Here is a 19,058-nt window from a genome sequence, read left to right as displayed (position 1 = left end):
ATGTTACTATGTGCATATGATAATAGATTTCAGTTTTCTCAGCTCTGTACTGAAGAATGAGGAAACCATTTCTGTGATCTTTGCTGGACTTCAAAACTGCTGTATCACTGACTTTGGATAATTTATGACACTGTTTCGCTCGTTTTCATGTTAGTAGGCACTGATTCAAATGACTTGAAGGTTATTCATTGTAAATTAAGTGATACCTTACTAGCAAGTCCACTAAGTTAACATATTGCCAATCTGACTGGCTGCCAGAGATTGCACATTAGAATAGCAAACAGGTCAGATCCTCATGTCCTTTACTTTCAGTAACTCTTTAGTCTGTGCACAGACTTAATTTAGATTCGCTGAAAAGAAAAATAAGAATTTCAAAATCACTGGGTTTTGTAACACTGTGTAGTAACTGGTACAGCTTTTGCTGGAATGTGTGCTTAATAATGGTCCTTTTTTTTAGATTAGAAACATGCAGAGGAAACGGGTTCTTCAGTTTAGCAAGAAAATGAGTTTCAAACACAGGTTTAGGCAAATATAGCACAAGAGTAAATTGTACCCAATGACAATTTAAAACTTCCTTGTTTCACTCCTAGATTTTTAGAGAATATGAATCACAAAATACATCTCACCTTAGCTGTTCCTCTGAACAACCTTGCCTGTATCTCTTAGGGTAGAATCTCTCCAAAACTTGTTTTAATGTTTGGTTGGACTTGGACTGGGAAGTAACTTGCCCTGCTGGAGTTGAGAAAGGCCGTTCAAAATCTCCAATCTCTACCTAATGGGATGTCCATAAAGAAAATTTTTTGTTACTCCAGAGTAATTTTCTAGCTGGATATTATGAACTGTCTTTCAACCTGTATTACCAAGTATAAGATGAAAACCAGTTTGTCAATTAATTTTTCACCAATATAAAAGTTATGCAAGTAATCTCCTTATTTTCTATTTCCCATGGAAAAAAGTTAAACATCAAATATAAATTATACAAATATAATACTAGTTCTGCTCTGAGATTGCTAGATCTCCAGCTAACACAAATCAGTTTACATTTATTGAATAACAACATCAAGTAACTTTCTTAATAACCTTCCTTTGAACTTTTAATTTTTTAAATATAACACAGATCTTATCAAGACCATGTCTAGTAAAGGAGTCTTAGACTTTCATTAACAGCTGTTACTTTGGAGTATTAACTTGCAGAAACCATGTAAGGAATAGTGAATGAATAAATGGTACATGATTACATGCTATTTAATCCAAGAAGGCCTGACTGTGTAAGAGGTAAAGCACGTTTTATCCACAGTGATGGCCCAGCAGCCTATGCTATAAAGCATTTCCACTTGAAATCCAGAGTTGCCTTACACAAAGATTCCAGCCCAGTCTGTTTCCTGCACTATCATATATAAAAGGTGGAGGTCAAGCAATCCTGGACCAGTTTGCTTATTAAAGTATTTAACCTGTAAAACTGCTGTGTGAGTCACTCATGCATAAAGATTACCTGGGCTAAAAGAGCCGTCAATTCCATCGCTAATTCTTTGTTTACTGGGAAAAGTCCATTGACTATTTGATCATTTGTCTGATATACTAACAGCAGCTTCTCTCTCTCTGTCTCCCCATGAACTTGAACTGAAAAATAAAGCCTACAGAAAAGACAGAAAGTTATTAAATAAAGAAGACAGGAAAATGCATTAGCCCTGAGGATTAGCAGTATCTGCTCTGAATGTGACATGTTTATGTCAGCGTCAAAACACATTAGCAGAACAACACTTGCACTTCAACTACTCGACAAGTATTTAATTTCAGTCCTCTGATTTCAGTTATGGCTTTTTTTTTTTTCAGTTCTGCTCATCTCTTAAGGACTAGAAAAAATGAACTATATTTAAAAAAATTCTCCAGTTACACCCATTTACTATTTTTGTTGCAAGCTTCGAGTCAGCCAATATTTTTCAGATGAAGAAATTGCAGAAACTAAAAAACAAATCTGGGGACAAGGCAGAGATATTATACTTGCTAAACAAACCTATTTTTGTAAGTAAGGCGTACAGTCCTTGTGCCTTCACATTTCCCAGGGTGTTGTTCTTTGGAGGCTTGCTCCCATTTTGAAATAATGTCACAGATCTAGAAGGAAAGCAATACAAAACGGACTTTGCCATGTCTTCCTATTTGAAAACACCTTTGAATAGAAATTGTCAACTTATTTTAATATCCTCTACCTATTACATATCAGAAACATACATAGCTTGAATTTTTAAGCTTACTGAAGTATAACTTCACTTGCATTTCTTAGTTGGAGCATTTAATAATTAACATTTTTGTTGTTTGCTTATCCTGCAACACTCATACTACATTGGAATCGAGCCCTAACATGCTTATTTGGAAAGGCCAGGTACTTGATTTAGCAGAAGCCAGTGAATGTGTAATTATACACAGTGAGTTGTTATATAATTAATCAAATGCCTTTGATCTCTGCCTTCTCTTTCTGCTGCATGCCTGAATTTTTCAGGTCCTCTCCAGTAACTGCCATAAAGCTGGTATGAAGTTTGTTACAAAACACAACAAAAGTGGTTCACAACGAGCAGTGCAGGAGGGTAGGTGGGCACACGGGGAGGACGTGAAACAAAGGTTATAGGAGCCCTGCTGGACCTCATGTCACTGTTCCTTCATAAAAGAGCCTTCATGGAAGCAGTAATGTGAGTAGCTTCTAAAGTTTCAGTTACCTAGAAAGTAAGTACATCTTTTAGGAATTTTGCTTTCCAGATGGTAATTTTTCTGGTACAGGAAGAAGGCTGATTGTGATGACAAACTGTTTGTTTGTCACTAAGGCCAGATTATATCGCACCTTGTAACTCAAAAGTGCAGCTGTGAACACTGGCCAATGGGTGCAAAAGACTACTTTGGTAGAAGTACAAAATATTCATTATTCATTAGTTGCTAAAAGGCTTGAAAAATATCTCATACCTTATTAAAGCACAGATTATATTGCATTTTTTTCACTCTTTACTGCAAAGAATTTAATTCTAGCAATAGAGGAAACTAAAATTTAGAACAATGACAAGCCTTTCATTGGAAATTTCTTAAACTGAATCCTAAAATTATTCTGTATTTAGATAAAGAGCCCTTTCTTCTTTTCCTTCCCCAGGATCTCCATTCCAGTATCAATGTCTTCTTGGACCTCACATGGTCATCTTCTGGAGCTAAATCAGAAACATTAACTGAAATCTCTAAATCCATGTTAGACTCCAGTTGCTTTTTAGTTTTAAAGAACTGTGATTAGTAACAGCTTACTTTTTTTTAACTCACCTCTTACTTCTCTGAATAATATCAATGTCCTATTAGCTTTTAAGTATAGTTAACTGAATGAATTTAAGCAATTAAAAAAGTGATTTAAAAAAAATCTTTCCTTTCACATTAAGAGAAAAAAGCTAATGACAGTTTTCAGCTTAAAAATATTTTCTTTTACATTTCCTGAGGAGAGCTCTGTCAAATGAAGATACTTCGTTTTTTTACATGCAGAACTCATTAAAGGCTTTTGTTTACCTTGATGTTTCCTTGAAGGCAGTGCTCTATATCCTTGCCAGAGGGATCATCAGAAAACAGTGCAAATCCTGACTGAGCTGGTTTCCTCATCCCTGTATCTTGGTTCAGGGTGTTCAGAAATTCCTCCACTGTGGTAGAGGCATCAAACCCAACAACCTAAAAAAGCAGCCAAAAAGGATTTTGCTATCAAGCTTATATACCCCCCTTTCCATAAACTGAAAATTTTGAAATATAATACCTCTACAATAACATTGGGACTGTAGGACCCCTTCTATACTCTGTGAATAACTTAGTGAAACTCATTGAAAATTAAAAATTTCCAGAAAGGATCTGGAAAAGATTTCCACATGGCAAATCAATTTAGTGGAATTTTACTCTTGGTTAAAAAATTTTACTCTTGATAAAAAATGTCTTGAAAATCGATCTTGGACTTCTGTTTTGTACTTCTCAGCGGCTGGCATTAAAATAAAAATCTGCTGCAGAGATGAATACAGGAATTTTCAGTACCTCTAAAATTGCTTAGTTGCCAATTCCATTAAAGTAATTTAGTTACGATTAGTTACAATTTTAGTTAAATTAATTACAATTTTTACAAAATTAGTAATTTCTAGAAATTAGTAATTTAATTACAATTTTTACAAATGTGGTTACAATTTTTACAATTAGTTACAATTTAGTTACAATTTTCTTAGCCCTTGGAACTATACAATTTTGACACTAATGAGCAATTCTCCTTTTCTTCTCCAAACTTCAATTTTGAAACCTTTTAGGTTGATTTAAACACATGTTGGGTTTTTTCTGTTTTACTGGGCAAGCAGGAAGCAGTAAGCAATTAAGAAACTTAGTGGTGAAAAAAAGCAGAGTTCTTCTGTGACCTGAAATGAAAAGTTTATTTGATATAGCCTTGATTTCATATAAAAACTTGCTTTCTGTCTAAGAATACTACGAATTGTTAAAAAATTTTTTTCAGCCATCTCTCACAGTTGGAAACACAAACCAGGATGTGAAGCAGCATGCATGGAAGCCTGTGAAAAGTTTCCTACAGGCTTTGACTAATGAAGTCCCACAAGAGTTAAGAATGAAGCTATGTTTGTTCTGTAACAAATATGGTTATCCTTCATGACTGATAATGGGAGTTACAGCTGTGCTTCCAGGCCTTCACTGATTTAACTTCCAAGATGTCTGATGAAAGGAAGTGGAATTTAATACCTTTCCCTTTCCTTCAGTCTAATTCATTCAGCTGGTGGTCAGGTTAAATAAGAAACAGAACTTTGCTATTTTTCATTCTTAAGAGGTTTTCTTTTATTTTCTCTTAAAGATTTTCCCCCAAACCTTTACTCTTCATTGGTCAAATCAGATCACAAGTACCTTGTGCCTGCCATTGCTAGCACTGGCACAAGATGAAACTTGAACCAGGTTTACCTTAACATTTACAATTCTCTTCCTGATATAATACTTCACGTATATGCTAACAGCCAGAGGTTGGGAGAGCTCAGGTTTTGTGGTCTACATGACATTACCTGATATATGCCATTCAAGAAATGAACTGGAATACTAAAGGGCAGTGAATGGTGGTAGGGATTTCTAAGAAGAGTGGAAAGGATTTCCATCCTGGAAGGTCTTGCTTCTCGGTCTCCATTCTGCTGGGTACGTTCTACACATCGCTGACAATAGATTGCATATTTCCCAAACTCAGTCCTGTGAGAAAGAAAGAAGTAAGGCTATTCTTGGGGATTGATTGAAAGGATAGTAAACTGTGAGTAAATCTCTCTGGGGATGCCAGATGGGAGGAGCACTCAGATTTCACGCTGTGAGATTTCCAACACATTTTTTGCATGTGGAATTAGAAAGAGAATTAGTCTACCAAGGCCAGCAGAACTGTGCCAAAGATGAACATGGCTCAGGGTGTGTTGTGTAATAACTATCATATTTTGGTTTTCATGGTTTTGCAACATACAGTCAAGAGTTCCACTGCAGAGTATTTTTTGAAAAAAAGGGGTGACTTTCCCAAGTGATGCATATAATTAACACGTACTATATTTTAGTAGCAATTCTACTCAAATTAATTTTAAAATGTATGTCAAAAATCTGATACGGGAAAGACTGAAAAAAAGGTACTTCAGAAAGACTAGTTGACAAGCTGGGTAGTAATATTTAGGCACACCTGGAATCTGCATTCTTCTTTAAATGAAGTTTAAGAAGCCAAAGGAATGGGTGCTGGGGCAGAAAGAGTCCAACGCAGAGAGCCAAGAGCTGCAATCCCTGAACAAAAGGAATACATTCACTGTTTTAAACATCTTACAACGTAAAACTTCCTGCTGTGGCTGCTGGCCAGCAGTGCAGCTTACTGTGCCAAGTCGAGACTGCTGAAATAGGAATGAAAAAAACAAAACACAGAGAAAAAGCTGACTAAATAAGCATGTCACCTCATTGAAAGGCCAAGGCTCTCTTTCTATTTGCTTGTGTATAGCAAGTTTCTTTTGGGGCTGGAAATGGGAAAGCAGCTCAGTTTGTATAAAAAACTTAGTACACAGGAAAAAAATACTAAGGCTGCAAGGCCAAGCACTATGAAATGAGAAGCCTGTGAAATTTGAATTCAGCTCTCCTGTTACATATATGACGAAGCAACACATAAGACATTTTCCTCCTACCAAGTAGACAGTAACTATTGAAAAAAACAATTATTCAATAATTTGGTATATTGTTGTTGCTCAATATGTATCCATAGGCTTCACTTAATACAGATTGCTCTCATGTACCCTGGATATACACTTACTAATATTGCAACTACTTTTCTCACAATCAATGCTTCATATTGAAATTTTAAAAATGGTGTTTCTCCATCTTGATTTATCTGAATTGCCTGGTATTAAATAGAAATTTGACAGCACAGGCAAAGATATTCCCTATCATCAAATATCTGTACTTTGATGGAGGATAGCATCAGCTCCATTGAAGGTATACACCACAGTACAAGTAAGGGTAGAAGACTACAGAATGAATTTAGGACTTAAAAAAGCTTAGTGTAAGGCTGAAAACATTTTACTGAATGTGTTAGCTCTTAAAAATCATTCCAGTGTGTTATGATAGCAACAATATATTTATCAGCATCAGAGGGAAGGCCTTGCCAGTGGTAAGAAGAGTACCAAAGAAGGATTATAATAAGTTTAAATTCCATCAGCCATACATAACTTCAGTGTGTTAATTGACATGAATGTGCTATGTCTGCTATAAAAGCTTTGTGAATGTTTTGTGATTGAATAACAGAATGGCTTGGATTGGAAGGGATCTTAAAAATAATATTGTTCCAAAACCCCTGCCATAGGCAGGGACACCTTCCCCTAGACCAGGCTGCTCCAAGCTCAATTCAACCTGGCCTTGAACACTTCCAGAAATGAGACATCCACAGCTGCTCTGGGCAACCTGTTCCAGTGTCTCACCACATATCAGATTACGGGCTGTTTCTAGATACTAGGTATGTCTGTTGGTCACGTTCTACTTTCTGTGGCAAGAGAAAAACAGGACTATTACAGAAGCCTTAATATGGTAACATTTTCTGATCCATCTCCTAGTTCTGTAGATATTGCTCCACCATAAGCACAATCGTTCTAGTTCTGTTAATTTTATGCAAACTCTTTAATACTGACTTTCCTTTCAATTTCAGTTCATTTCATTGTTACCTATCTGGATATCAGTGAACAGCCAGTAGTGGACAAAGTAAAGAATTTTAAGTATGCATTTATAACTTAGCATGCAGGGTGCATGCAGAACAGCATGGCATACAAGAGGTGATATCTATCAGAAGCCCTGAGCATATCTGAAATTCCACAACATGGCACTGCAGCTTCTCTTCACACTCATCCTGTTAAGCCATGTGATTTAGCCCACCAAGCTTCCTGATGCAGCATCTCTCTTAGGAAAGAAGCAGTAAAAGAGAATTAAGGAAAAGGTTTCATATATGATGTCTTACTTAACATTTAACTTGAAGACAGTCCATTTTATGTCCACTCTTTAAAAACAGCACAGGCAGAGGTATACTCTACCACTAGATACAGGTATTTTGTTGGAGGAGGATAGCATCAGCTTTGTTTCAGGAAGACACAGCAGTAATTAAGATATTAGCTCAGCTTTTTATCCAAGTTTAAGTAAGCAGATGCTACAGAAGAGCATAGCCTCTTTACCATTCTAAGAAGCCTGTGTAGTTCCTTTATTGCTGCTGAAATCGATACCATTAAAATAAATCCTGGGTTACCTGTATTGGTCCTGCCTGGTTTTGTGGATGCCGACGTCTAGTCTGTTTAATAAGCTGGCAACAGATCTCATTTTGAAGTTCAGGATGTGTGAGGCAGATCTGCAAAGCACTTTGGGCCAAAGATACATGGTAATCAATGGCAGGAGAGTCAACTGCAGCATTTATAAACAACTGGCAGGTCTAGATATAAAATAATAAGCAAGTGAGTTTACATACAAAAAGCTCCAACAAATCTTTAAGATGTTCTGTATAACAAAAGTGTGCTTTAATTGAAGTCACAGTAAGTCTACCAGTAGACTAAAGAAACCCTGTTGGTTCTGCAGAAAAGGGGTAAAAAGCTATGTAGTGAGACTTAAGACAAAAACACCTCCTAGAACCCATGCTTTTCACTCTGCATCTAATGGAGTGAACTATTAACAAGAGTTGCAACAGTTGTAGTGGTATGCAAGTTTAAGGATGTGCTGAACAAAGGACTTGGAAATGCAAAGTCTACAGCTCTCAATGGCAGATAATGTAAAATGCTCGTGCAAGTAGTGAGCACAACACTGTGCAGAATATACACAGATAAGAAAACCATAACTCAGAGCCATTGATTTACATCTTGGCTTTCCCTGGTATTTTTACTGTGGGTAAGTATGATCTTTCCTATCCCCAGTACTGTCTCAGGAAAGCCATGTGTTAAGCATTTGTTGTGGTGTATTAGAAGAAAGCATATGTAGCATTTATTGCATTACTCTGTATAATAATTGATGGAATTTTCAAGGGATATAAGGAAAAATGGATGGAAGCCTGATCTGTTTCTAGTCCATGTGAAAATACGTGGATTTTCACACAGACTAATTTTTATCAGCAATTGAATAACCAAAACATGACTTGATTTGTTTCTAAATAAATTCCCTTTCTGACTTTTAAACTGATTTATATGAAGTTTCAGTAAACCTCATACAAGTAATCTCTTATTTATTTATTTTAGGTAAGTGTCTGTGATTTGAACTAGGTCTGAAAAGTGATTTACAAATAAATGTACATTTGTTTTTATCAAATAAGTATATTTCCTTTTAAACTTTCATGCTGCAGGATTGCAGAAAGTAAGATGGATGTACTTCTTTAAAGTGTTTCAAACATTTCAGAGAAGCCATCTGGAAAGTATACCTACAAGTGGCCATGACTAAACATACAATGCTTGTCTTGAATTCCTTTCTAGATCTGAACCATTACATTAGAATTCCCCAGATATTTGATGCTTCAGGGAATTTGGTCTTTAGACTTGTTCAAGTTTTGTGGAGAAAATTCATTTATCCAAGCTCCATGCCTTCCAACTTGTAACTTCTTTCATGACATACAGAAAAAGGAACAGCAAAATTTTATTTTGTCTCTGAAATAGACATTATAGCCTGAAAGAAGGTTAAAGGCATTGCAGCATATTACTCTCACCTTCCTGGCCTTTAACTGGGAAAGATGTAAAGTCTTAGCGGCAGACAAAATTTTTCAAGAAACTAGCTATGGCTCAGCAGTTATGATCTGTTATGTGTCTCCTAGTCAAAAGGCCTTTTCACTACTCCTGGGAGATATACATATGTATATTTTTAAAGGTGTATAAAAATCTTTAAAAGTGGATTAAAAAAATGTTGTGAAACACTTTTAATAATTTTGCTCTGGAATATTTTCTCCATTTATATTACTGAATATCTGATCCATCTTTTAAGAATAGCTACTTCATAGGAAAATATTTTATTTTTATTAAAAAGAGCAGTACAATGTCTGTTTTCTATCTCAATTTGAAGTACTCTATAACGTGCTTAAACTTAAATTTTGCTTTTTCTTCTGGTTATTAAAATGTCTCCCAGATGATTTACATGTATCTATGACAAAACTTTCACCTAGTATTTTTTCCTCCAGAATTTAATTAAAGCAACAGTATTTCAGCTACAGTTTTCTGAATGCAGAGATCTGTCAATTCTCAAAGCTGGTACATTCTTTGCAGCTATGAACTTCAAGACAAAATTTTATCATTCATGATGGCCATGGATTTTTCTAGTAACTTGCAATTTATCAATAACTTACCAAATAAGTAGGAAATCCAGAAGTTGAAGCCTAAACTGCTCCTCACAACCAAAAGTGATCTCTTTACATTGGAAGTGATAGTCTTTGATGCGATAATATGAGGCCATTCTGCTGCTGTCCATTAGTTACCTCCACTAAAGATAAAAGTAAACTTCTCTTTGCTTTTTTCTTATCTGTTGAACATTCCTAGTAAGCCAGCTAATAGCCATTCTTTAGCTAAAATAGTCAGTTAAGAAAAAAGGCATCTGCTAGTTTTACCTTAAATAATTTAATTGCTTCAGTTTGCAAGGCTTCTGATGGCAATGTTGTAAGAGGGGAAGTAATTCCTTCTTTACTATGGCAAAGGGTAGGATGTCTCCAAATCTGAGAAGCTAAAAGGATAAAATATATAGGTTTGGCAATTAGTTCAAGACATAAGTACATTCAATAAAAAAGCACTGGAAGATTAGGATGTTGAAATGAAAACAAACTTACTGGCATCTCCTTCCACATTTAATAATTTGCAAAGAAGTTGTTCAAACTCAGATCCAACATTTACACTGGTACTTCCAGCTGCAACTGTCAGATGATAAAGCCATGTGTCCTAAAGCAGAAAAACATAGCAGTTCCCTCATTCCATGTTGGAAGGAGCTTCTTTGTCAGGATTTTGCTCTCAAGTTCAAACACTATCATGTGCTCCTTTTGAAGCCCAAAGGAGTTTGCCTTTGGTTGAATACATATGTATTCATGGTCTCTATGTTATAAACATTAAGCAAGGAAGATTGGACAGGGCACTCTTCATAAGTTTTTACCCTCAGAAATCATATCTAATTATCAGAGCATTCTTCCTTTCCTCTTCCAAAATCTTACATAAGTGTCTTTTTATCACTGCCAGATCCCGCTAACCTGGGGATAAGGCCAGAAAGCAAAACAAGGTCTACAAGATTACCTGAGAACAATGAAGCAATGATAATAAAAATGGTTTTAACCACACCCCTCATTGCTCCTTCACTGAAGTAGGGCAGTCTTTGCTACTGTTAATCTTTTCAGTGAAAATAGATACAAGTACCCTAAAACCTCTCAGGAAGGTCAGCTACAGGTCTGTCTACAAGTTAGTGTATGTGAGCAAAATTCTCCAGTTACAGCATATATGATATTCAGCACCATCTACTGATATAGGCAAGCCTGCTTATTTTTGTCTATTTTAACAAGGTTTACCCACAACAGCATTGATTTGCAGACAAATTTTGATCAATGTTAAAAAAGCAGAACCTTCTCCTTGCTTATATCAAACTACAGGTCAGATGACTTGTAGGTCCCCTTCTTCCTCCTCAAGAAATATTCATATCACAGCACCATACCCATAAATGTGTGACTGAAACTCAATAAAAATGTCCATTTACTACCTTCTCATGTTTGGATCCAATAAGAAGATAGGTGGGTCCTTGGTCTTTGGGGTGGATAACTACAGTGTAATGGGTTGATAATAAACTGCGACCACTAGCTTCATAATCTTCATCAGAATCACAGGATCTATCAACTTCTTCAACCTTTGCCTCAAAAAGCTTGATTTGGCCAAGAGGAAACTAAAAGTAAATATCACAAGTGGTGAGAGAGGTAATACTCACTTCAGTGCACTCTGATTTTACATTATATGTTATTGTATTTATTATTATTATACACAATTTTTTCTTATTCTGCAAATAGAAGGAAAACCATGAACTACCATCAATACTTATTTGTATTTGTTCATTTTCAGTCTTGCCAAGGAATGTCATATATGCCATCTATTGCAGAAAGCAAAAGGAGAATGACATGTCCCAAAGTCTGAAGGTGAGATTTTCAAAAATTCTTTTTCTGCCTCTGTACATAAGTAATGCAATAAATATCTGTTAGGGTGAGAGAAGTCATTCTTCAGAGTTTCCAGATCTGGTTCCAAGCAAAAATTCCCTGCGTCAAGCCTAGAACTTTAATTATGATCTTGTTATTTCAGAGTGCAGTAATTAATGTATTATTGATGTATCTGTTTTGTTCATGCTACAAATTCAGAAGGTAAATTTTTTGTGTGGTAGACCTTCCAGTTGGTTTCATTCTCCAGTCTGATAGATCCCAGTACTTCCATGTTAAGTTGTTTATGTAGTTTGCATCCTTTATCAGAAAATGTTTTACATAAAAAAGCCATTCAAGTGGAAATTCTCACAGAAGTAATTATTTCATAGCCATTAACAACAGGAAGCCACTACGAACATAAATACAGCATGAAATCTTCACAACTGGGTAACAGTACTGACAGAGGCTGACAGTCTTCCTGGCTACTTTATGCAAAGCTCCCTCCTTTCTCACAGCCCCACTGTTCTTTCTCTAGCCATTCAGACATGAGGATGTTCAAAAGAATGTTATTTAATGGTGGAGTGAAGCAGCTTTGGTTACTGAAGTAAATTGTCTTGAAATCACAGCGCCAGTGAGAAGTAGATGAGGCTTCCCAAAAATATTCTTTAAAAATTGAAAATACCATACTGGAGAGTAGCTGGCAAGTTTTACTCAATCTGGGGTGGGATTCTTGAATAGTGATTTAATACAACGAGCTGTTAATAATACTGTCATTTGAAGAAAACATCACAGAGTGGTGGCCCTTTGCTCCAGTGCCTTCACTAGTGAGGATTAAAGACACATGTGGTGATTTGTATTTTCTGTAGTGCTTCTGAAGCATTCAACTTTTTGAACAAGATAAGATTCTGAGAATCAAAAGATGTCATTTCACATGTAAGTAGTCAAGATTGATTTATTCACCAAGTATAACTAAAACACAGTTGGCTCATTTTTTAATTTGAATTCCATTTTGAAAGGAAGCCTTTTAAATGGACTCCATTACTGTATTAACCACTGCAGACTGCGTAATTTATTTCTGCACAGACACATTCAGCTACAGAAAGTATGTTCTTAATTAGCAAATTGTTGAACATTAGAAATGAACTAGCTTTGGAAATTTTTCATACATATTCTGCTTACAAAAGCTAAATCCTTATTTTATTACAAGTTAGCAAATTAGTTTCAATTTTACTTTAAAAGGGCAGCAAAACTTCCACCAAATGTGAGGGAAATTCACAAGAATCCAGCAAAATTCTTAAATGCTTCTAACGGGCATGCTATAATTCCAAAATCTTCAATGGTAAAAATGTGTAAATTCAGAGTTTTATCCATAGGAGAAATTGCAAGTTAATTTTAATGTCTCTTTAGGATGAGCTAGAGACTGATACTCCAGTCAGGTGATTCCTGAATCCTGTATTACATTGTTTTAATGTAAATAAAATGTTTTCATGGATGGTTACTGCTATCTTTTTCATATAGTTCTTGAAATAAGGTTTAGTTGAATGTTTAAAAATGGCTAGAAATGAAAAAGATGACAAAGGGAATAACTAGCTCTACATAAAAACTATTAATTACTGGCTCCACTGTGATTGTTTCCTTAGGACAGAAGTAAAAAAAATGAAAATTTCTGGGTGTTTTTTTAACTGTTAGTTATAATGGCTCAGTGGACTGTTCCAAAATGTTGTTTTTCATCCATCTCCATTAAAAAGATGTTTCTTGACAAAATACAATGCCTTGGGAGCAAAGGGACAGGTGAAAAGAGCTAACCAGTGTCCTAGCTCTTGCAGCACTATGGAGGTACAGTGACATACCAAAGAGCAGGATTTGGAAGTCCACTGAGGGATAAAAAGAAGATTTAAATTCTTCAATCCTGCAGCCACTGCCCCCTGCAAACACATATTAGAAAGGGCCTCTTTCCAGAAGTACATGACAACTAGGACTTTTCTAATGAGTCTCATGCCTGTCAGAAAGGGACACCTGAACTGTCAGCAAATCAGTGTCCCCCTTCAGCTGGGATGAGATGCAGAGCATGTATCATGTCCTGTAGAAGGAGACCAAAGGCTGTGCCCTGGATTAGTAGCAATTAGATATGAACCTTCCAAGTTGACAATCTGTGCACAATGCCTAGGGCAATTGTACCTTAAAAAAGCTGTAAGTTACTGTTTAAAGTCTACATTCACTGAAGAAACAAGTAAGGGACCTACCTTGTCTTCTTGATTACGGAAATAATACAGAATTTTTCCAACTAGGGCACACCAAACTCTTTTGGAATATCCATGTTTCACCTGTAATTACAGAACATTAGGAACAAGCACAGCCAGAGAAATACAGACTAGTTTTCACCATCTCTGAACTTTGGCAATACTGGGAATAAATGCCTTGGTTCAAATTCTTTTCCCAATTGCTAGACAAAAAATTAAAACTTCATAACTGCATTAGGGGCATAAAAATCAAACTATTAGATGAGATGTTCATCTAAAACCTCCTAAGGCCAGTGTTTTTCATGTGACTTTGAATCAGGCCTAAATTAGTGGAAGCTAAGGAAATAATCTGTCACAGTGAGTAAACACAGAAAAAGAGAGCACTCCACTGAAATCAGGTTGGTAAATTAGCTACTGAGACATACGCTGAACTAGGACACCACTGAAGTGCAAATGGAGACCTCAACACAGGAACTAATGACTTAAAAAGACAAAGACAAAAACAAAAACCAAATCAAATCAAGTAACTAGAAAAAACCAAATTGCCCAAAGTAGGTGAGTTGCTAGTCCTTCTAGATTGTTCACACTGTAAAGTACTGAGGAAGCAAACACATGTCTGTTTTACTTGTATTTGTTTTAATGTAGGGCCATTCTTATCTGGCTATTGTTATTAAGAAATATGGAATAAAGCAGGTTGGGGGAAGAAGAATTTTTCTACCTTTGTAAGTAATCCTTTCATGGTTGGCTTGATTTCTGACTTTATGAAGAGTGGGCTGGCAGCCTGTATTTTAAGAACATTCTGTAGTACTTTGATCCATTCTTCTAAGATGTTGGGAGAATCTGCAGTCAGGTAGTATGTTCGTTTTTCTGTGGTCACCTATGTAGTAACAGAAGAGTCTTGAGCTTCAAGAACTTTATACATTTGACCCCACAGTGATGGGGTTGTAACATATACTACCCAATGTAGTTTCACAGCTTTGTGGGGTTTATTTTCCCCAAAGTACTTTTCATTAATGAAACATTCCATAGCCAGGCAGAGCAGACAGACCCTTTCTAAGTCTTTATCTGAAAAATTCCAGGACACCAAGTTGAGAAAACTCAGTTTATCTCCTTTCAGATAAGTGACTTCTCTCAACCTCAACGGCTGACCCCAAGACTACTCTCTTTATTTCTATCTTATATGTGATGACTGACCTTTGTAGCAATACAAACAACACTCCATGTAGGCCTTTTTATATATTCTGTAACTGATGATTCTTTGGTTTCAAATGAAGGGCATTTATTATTTAATTCCAAGTCCACACTTGGACTTCCAGTGCAACAGGGACTGGAACAACGAGTTGGTTCTGGGGATGGAGGGAATACCGAAAACACAGGAGAAAAGAAGGCACCTGAATTGTTTGTTTTCCATCACCCCTTTCAATATGGCTAGATGCATTTAGCTCAATTTGACCTTGAGGTTTTCGAATGACATCACTCTGTATGGAAAGAATGGAAAAAGAGTATTTTAAACCTACCAACAAATAGCAATAAATAATTATACAGCTCGTTTAAACATTAATCTGGATAAATATTTCCTAGTTAGGCATTGAGTACCTTGTACACCTTTTGAGGAAATGAGTCCTGAATAACTCTCTAACAGCTCAGACACTAGCCCTATATTCTCTAATATCAAATAGCAGATAAGTTACATGTACTTACTGGAGATTTGTAATATAGTAATTCGCCTCCTTTAAGCACAAACCAGCGTCGTTTCCAGGTCTTTACTTTACCACCCATTTTTAACAGATATCCAGATTTTTCCAAAGGTTCCTGATTGTTTAGAAGTTAGATAAAAAGTAGTTAGATACACATATATAACTATATCCCTCAGAAATATGTAAAAACACACACAGATATATTAATGACTTAAAAGAATGCTAAATAATAATTACAGTATATCGATGAGGCTTTTAATCCAACAACAAAAATTTTACAAGTATCAATTAACACAAATGCCGTGCATGTGGGGTAACTAACTAACATCCCTATTTACAGTTGTAGTACATGATTTGCCGCAAACTATACAAAAGAATGAAGATTATGATGATTTCTGATTTTACTTTCTAATTATTTATATTAAACAAGGAACAAAATGAATATGAAATAAATATATGTTTTTTCCCAACTTCAGGGCCTAACCTACAGACCAGATAAAGAGCACTGTAATTCAGAGCTCCTCGCAGACAAACTTTTAGCGTGTATGCCTGTAGAACAGAGTTCACAGGTTTTGCTCTGTGAAGAAAGCTTAAAATAATTTTCATCACCACTCAGTCAATCCACTTGTATGTTAAGGCACTAACTACTAACAGAAGCAATTTAAAAACTCCTGGGGACTGACCAATACCCCATAATGGTTTGGTTTCTTTGACCTGTCCTTGCATCTTATGCTACTTATGATTTCTTTGATTTCCACTGATAACCTCACCTCCTTCTTGGAATGCCCTTCTACTTCCCCGAATATTCAAATAATAATTTTAATCTGCTTTTAGTTTTTCGTGTGCAATCTGATACCAGACCTGGTTTCGAGAAAGGAAATCTTAAATACTTTGAATTCTTTTCTGGAGTCGTCAACCTATTTTCCTTTATTATATAGAAAGCTCACAATTACCCTCCGTTTTCCTTCAGTAATTACAGTCTTATATAGTTAACTTATTGTTGGTATGTTTTGTTATTTGTACTCATAAGGCAGTCTGTGAGTCAACAAGATTGAATATAAAGATATAAATATACATACAGCACCACGGGGGGACTTCTTCACAGAACTTCAGTACTCACATTTTTTCCATTATCACTAGATGAGGACGAGGTCTTAGGAAGTTTCTGCTCTGGCTCTGAATAGTCTGTATCTACTGAATATGCATCTGGAGGAATAGCATAGTCGCTTTCCGAGGTCACAGAAGACAGAGACGCACCTGTGGTAAATGAAGAAAGATAATTCTTTATATATTTTTTTATTACACTAGAAACAACTAAGGTCAGAACACCCATGCAGAAAGAATATCTGAATAGGATCTGCAGGCAAACACAAGTATCAACTTAAATCTATCAGGAACCAAGGACTTTTTAAAATATCAGCACACTGAACTATTAGCACAGTGCTAATATCTGATTCTCATTCATAATTAAACAGTTTAAGTCCCTTGTGAATGAAATAACAAATAAATGTCTTCTATATATTATGATCGAAGCGTGGAGCCCCGCAGAAAAGATACAAGGACTCCCTGAAACAACATCTCAGCCTTGGCCATATTGATCACCATAACTGGTCTACTCTGGCCTCCAATCGGGAGGCCTGGAGACACAGCATCTATAACGCTGCTGATGCCTTTGAGAACGCACGCAGGATCACCCTTGAGGAGAAAAGGCAACGCAGAAAGAACCGTGTCTTGCAGAATACACCATCTAAGGAGTCTTTCTGCTGTGCCTTTTGCAATCGGATATGTCCGTCTCATATTGGCCTCATAAGTCACCAACATGCCTGTAACAGATGTGGATAGAGCCTTCCCAAATCTTCGTTCGCGAAGCCCAGCCATGATGATATATTATGATCTTCTGTTATATTACCACAGCTTTTTTAAGGCAGGAGTTAGTGCCATGCATCATACTAATTCTCTAGAAAATGCAAACAGGATCTTTAATTAAACTAAGCAGCTTTCCCCCTCCCCTTTCTATCATTCGCTCTAGTATCTGGATTTCTTATGCAACTGCTTACGTATACTAAAAAGCCATGCTCAAGATCTGATATGTGTTGAATCTGTAGGTGACTGTATTTTGCAATGAGTATGAATTTTTATCCTGAGGTTTTCTAAAAATTTGAATTCCAGATTTCAGGTGGTTTTTAGTGTTTATTAGCTTTACTGTTGAAAAAAATGCACACTGATTTCAATTCTAGTGAAACAGCAGTAGAAGTTCAAACCTCTCCCTCACTCATCATAGAAATATTTTCATACATGTGAATATGTCCTTTTGTAAGGACTACTGTTTTTACTTTGCAAGGTTATACTCTCCAAGATTGAAATGAAGAGGCCTTGTTTCCTTTGTTTGAATAATTTCCAAACTAATTTGCCAATTTTATTTAAAAAAAAAAGCTTTTCTCATTTATTGCTTTATAAGCACCTGGGCTTTCAGAGTGGGTACTTCTCATGTAGGATCTTTAACAACAAAAATGCAGCAAGTTAATTATGCTTCTGGTGAAATGTGTGACTGCCTAGATTTTTAAACAATGTGATCTCAACAAAGATAAGTACATATATGTTTTGTGGTTAAGAAAGGTTTCCACACATGAAACAATGAAAGGACAGTTTTATGGGAAGAAAGCACGAACTAAAGGAATGGTTCCACTTTACAGGCACGGATATAAATTGCAGGTGAAACCAGATTTTAAATTACCCAATTTGGCTTTCCTGTTGTGCGAGCATGTAACATGAGATGTGTCTGCAGCCATGACACTGGTTTTCAGTCAGCAAGATGGAGCTGCTGAGAAGCAGGAACTATGGGTCCTTTTCACATTAATGTAGCAAAACTTTAACTGCATCACTGGAAACAGGACTGGACTCCACATGGGGCTGGCACTGGGAAACTCCGACTGGACCAGTGGCTCTGTCAACCTGCTCCAGGCTGGTTGAATGGAGCTCCTGCTAACTGGGATTTTTACATGTATAATACAGACTACTGAATCATGTTATTTTACATTTCTATAGTGGATGGTCTTAACATTTGGCCTCACAGGAATCTTAAGTCTCCCTTGGTTCATCCAGTGAAGAAATACTTGCAGGGATATAAGACTGATAATGTCACCCCATGAGGAAGCACTGTATCTTTCAATGTAATGAAGCACATTATTTCCATTCTGCAGATGGAAAACACACAGTTACCTAGAACTGTGAGATTTGTCTTCCACAAAACAGAGCACATTACTGGATTCAAGTGTTTTAACTAAATCTTTGCACGGGACCTTGAGACAATCACTGTAAAAATGGAAGAAGTCTCTTATTACATGAAGTGACAGAACCAAATAATTCGATAAGGAAACTTTTCCACCTGCTTTCTTATCATGTGAAAATTGTTTTATAAACTTGAATATATGTGGGGTTTTTTTCTGATGGCAATTAGTTTTTTTC

At 36.2% G+C, this 19,058-nt stretch overlaps 1 protein-coding gene and 1 long non-coding RNA gene across 11 annotated transcripts in view; one reads left to right on the top strand and one right to left on the bottom strand.

Moving 5' to 3' along the window:
• PLEKHH2 (pleckstrin homology, MyTH4 and FERM domain containing H2) overlaps window positions 1-19,058 on the bottom strand; it is a 53,320-nt gene that overhangs the window by 6,004 nt on the left and 28,258 nt on the right. For 4 of the 5 annotated variants that reach the window (XM_032683561.1, XM_032683558.1, XM_032683559.1 and 1 more), the window contains 15 exons: window positions 16,714-16,850; window positions 15,598-15,708; window positions 15,288-15,374; window positions 14,615-14,773; window positions 13,900-13,980; window positions 11,233-11,412; window positions 10,322-10,430; window positions 10,106-10,218; window positions 7,784-7,963; window positions 5,696-5,793; window positions 5,052-5,229; window positions 3,532-3,687; window positions 2,015-2,112; window positions 1,493-1,634; window positions 627-772 (listed from right to left, as the gene is read on the bottom strand). In XM_032683561.1, coding sequence (XP_032539452.1) covers window positions 627-772; window positions 1,493-1,634; window positions 2,015-2,112; window positions 3,532-3,687; window positions 5,052-5,229; window positions 5,696-5,793; window positions 7,784-7,963; window positions 10,106-10,218; window positions 10,322-10,430; window positions 11,233-11,412; window positions 13,900-13,980; window positions 14,615-14,773; window positions 15,288-15,374; window positions 15,598-15,708; window positions 16,714-16,850 — 1,975 coding nt within the window. Of the gene's footprint in view, window positions 1-626; window positions 773-1,492; window positions 1,635-2,014; window positions 2,113-3,531; window positions 3,688-5,051; window positions 5,230-5,695; window positions 5,794-7,783; window positions 7,964-10,105; window positions 10,219-10,321; window positions 10,431-11,232; window positions 11,413-13,899; window positions 13,981-14,614; window positions 14,774-15,287; window positions 15,375-15,597; window positions 15,709-16,713; window positions 16,851-19,058 lie in introns of those variants that run through there. The other variant, XR_004356211.1, reaches the window with a different exon arrangement.
• The window catches only part of LOC116784710, a 29,025-nt gene that overhangs the window by 9,459 nt on the left and 508 nt on the right, over window positions 1-19,058 (top strand). For 3 of the 6 annotated variants that reach the window (XR_004356213.1, XR_004356212.1, XR_004356214.1), the window contains 4 exons: window positions 2,498-2,684; window positions 11,586-11,659; window positions 14,542-14,618; window positions 16,070-16,131. This is a non-coding gene — a long non-coding RNA (uncharacterized LOC116784710). Of the gene's footprint in view, window positions 1-2,497; window positions 2,685-3,133; window positions 3,226-11,585; window positions 11,660-14,541; window positions 14,747-16,069; window positions 16,132-19,058 lie in introns of those variants that run through there. The other 3 variants (XR_004356217.1, XR_004356216.1, XR_004356215.1) reach the window with 3 other exon arrangements.

This window comes from Chiroxiphia lanceolata, chromosome 3 (genome assembly GCF_009829145.1).
Source record: "Chiroxiphia lanceolata isolate bChiLan1 chromosome 3, bChiLan1.pri, whole genome shotgun sequence".
Classification (NCBI taxonomy): Eukaryota; Metazoa; Chordata; class Aves; order Passeriformes; family Pipridae; genus Chiroxiphia; species Chiroxiphia lanceolata.
This window is presented reverse-complemented; position numbering and strand designations above follow the sequence as displayed.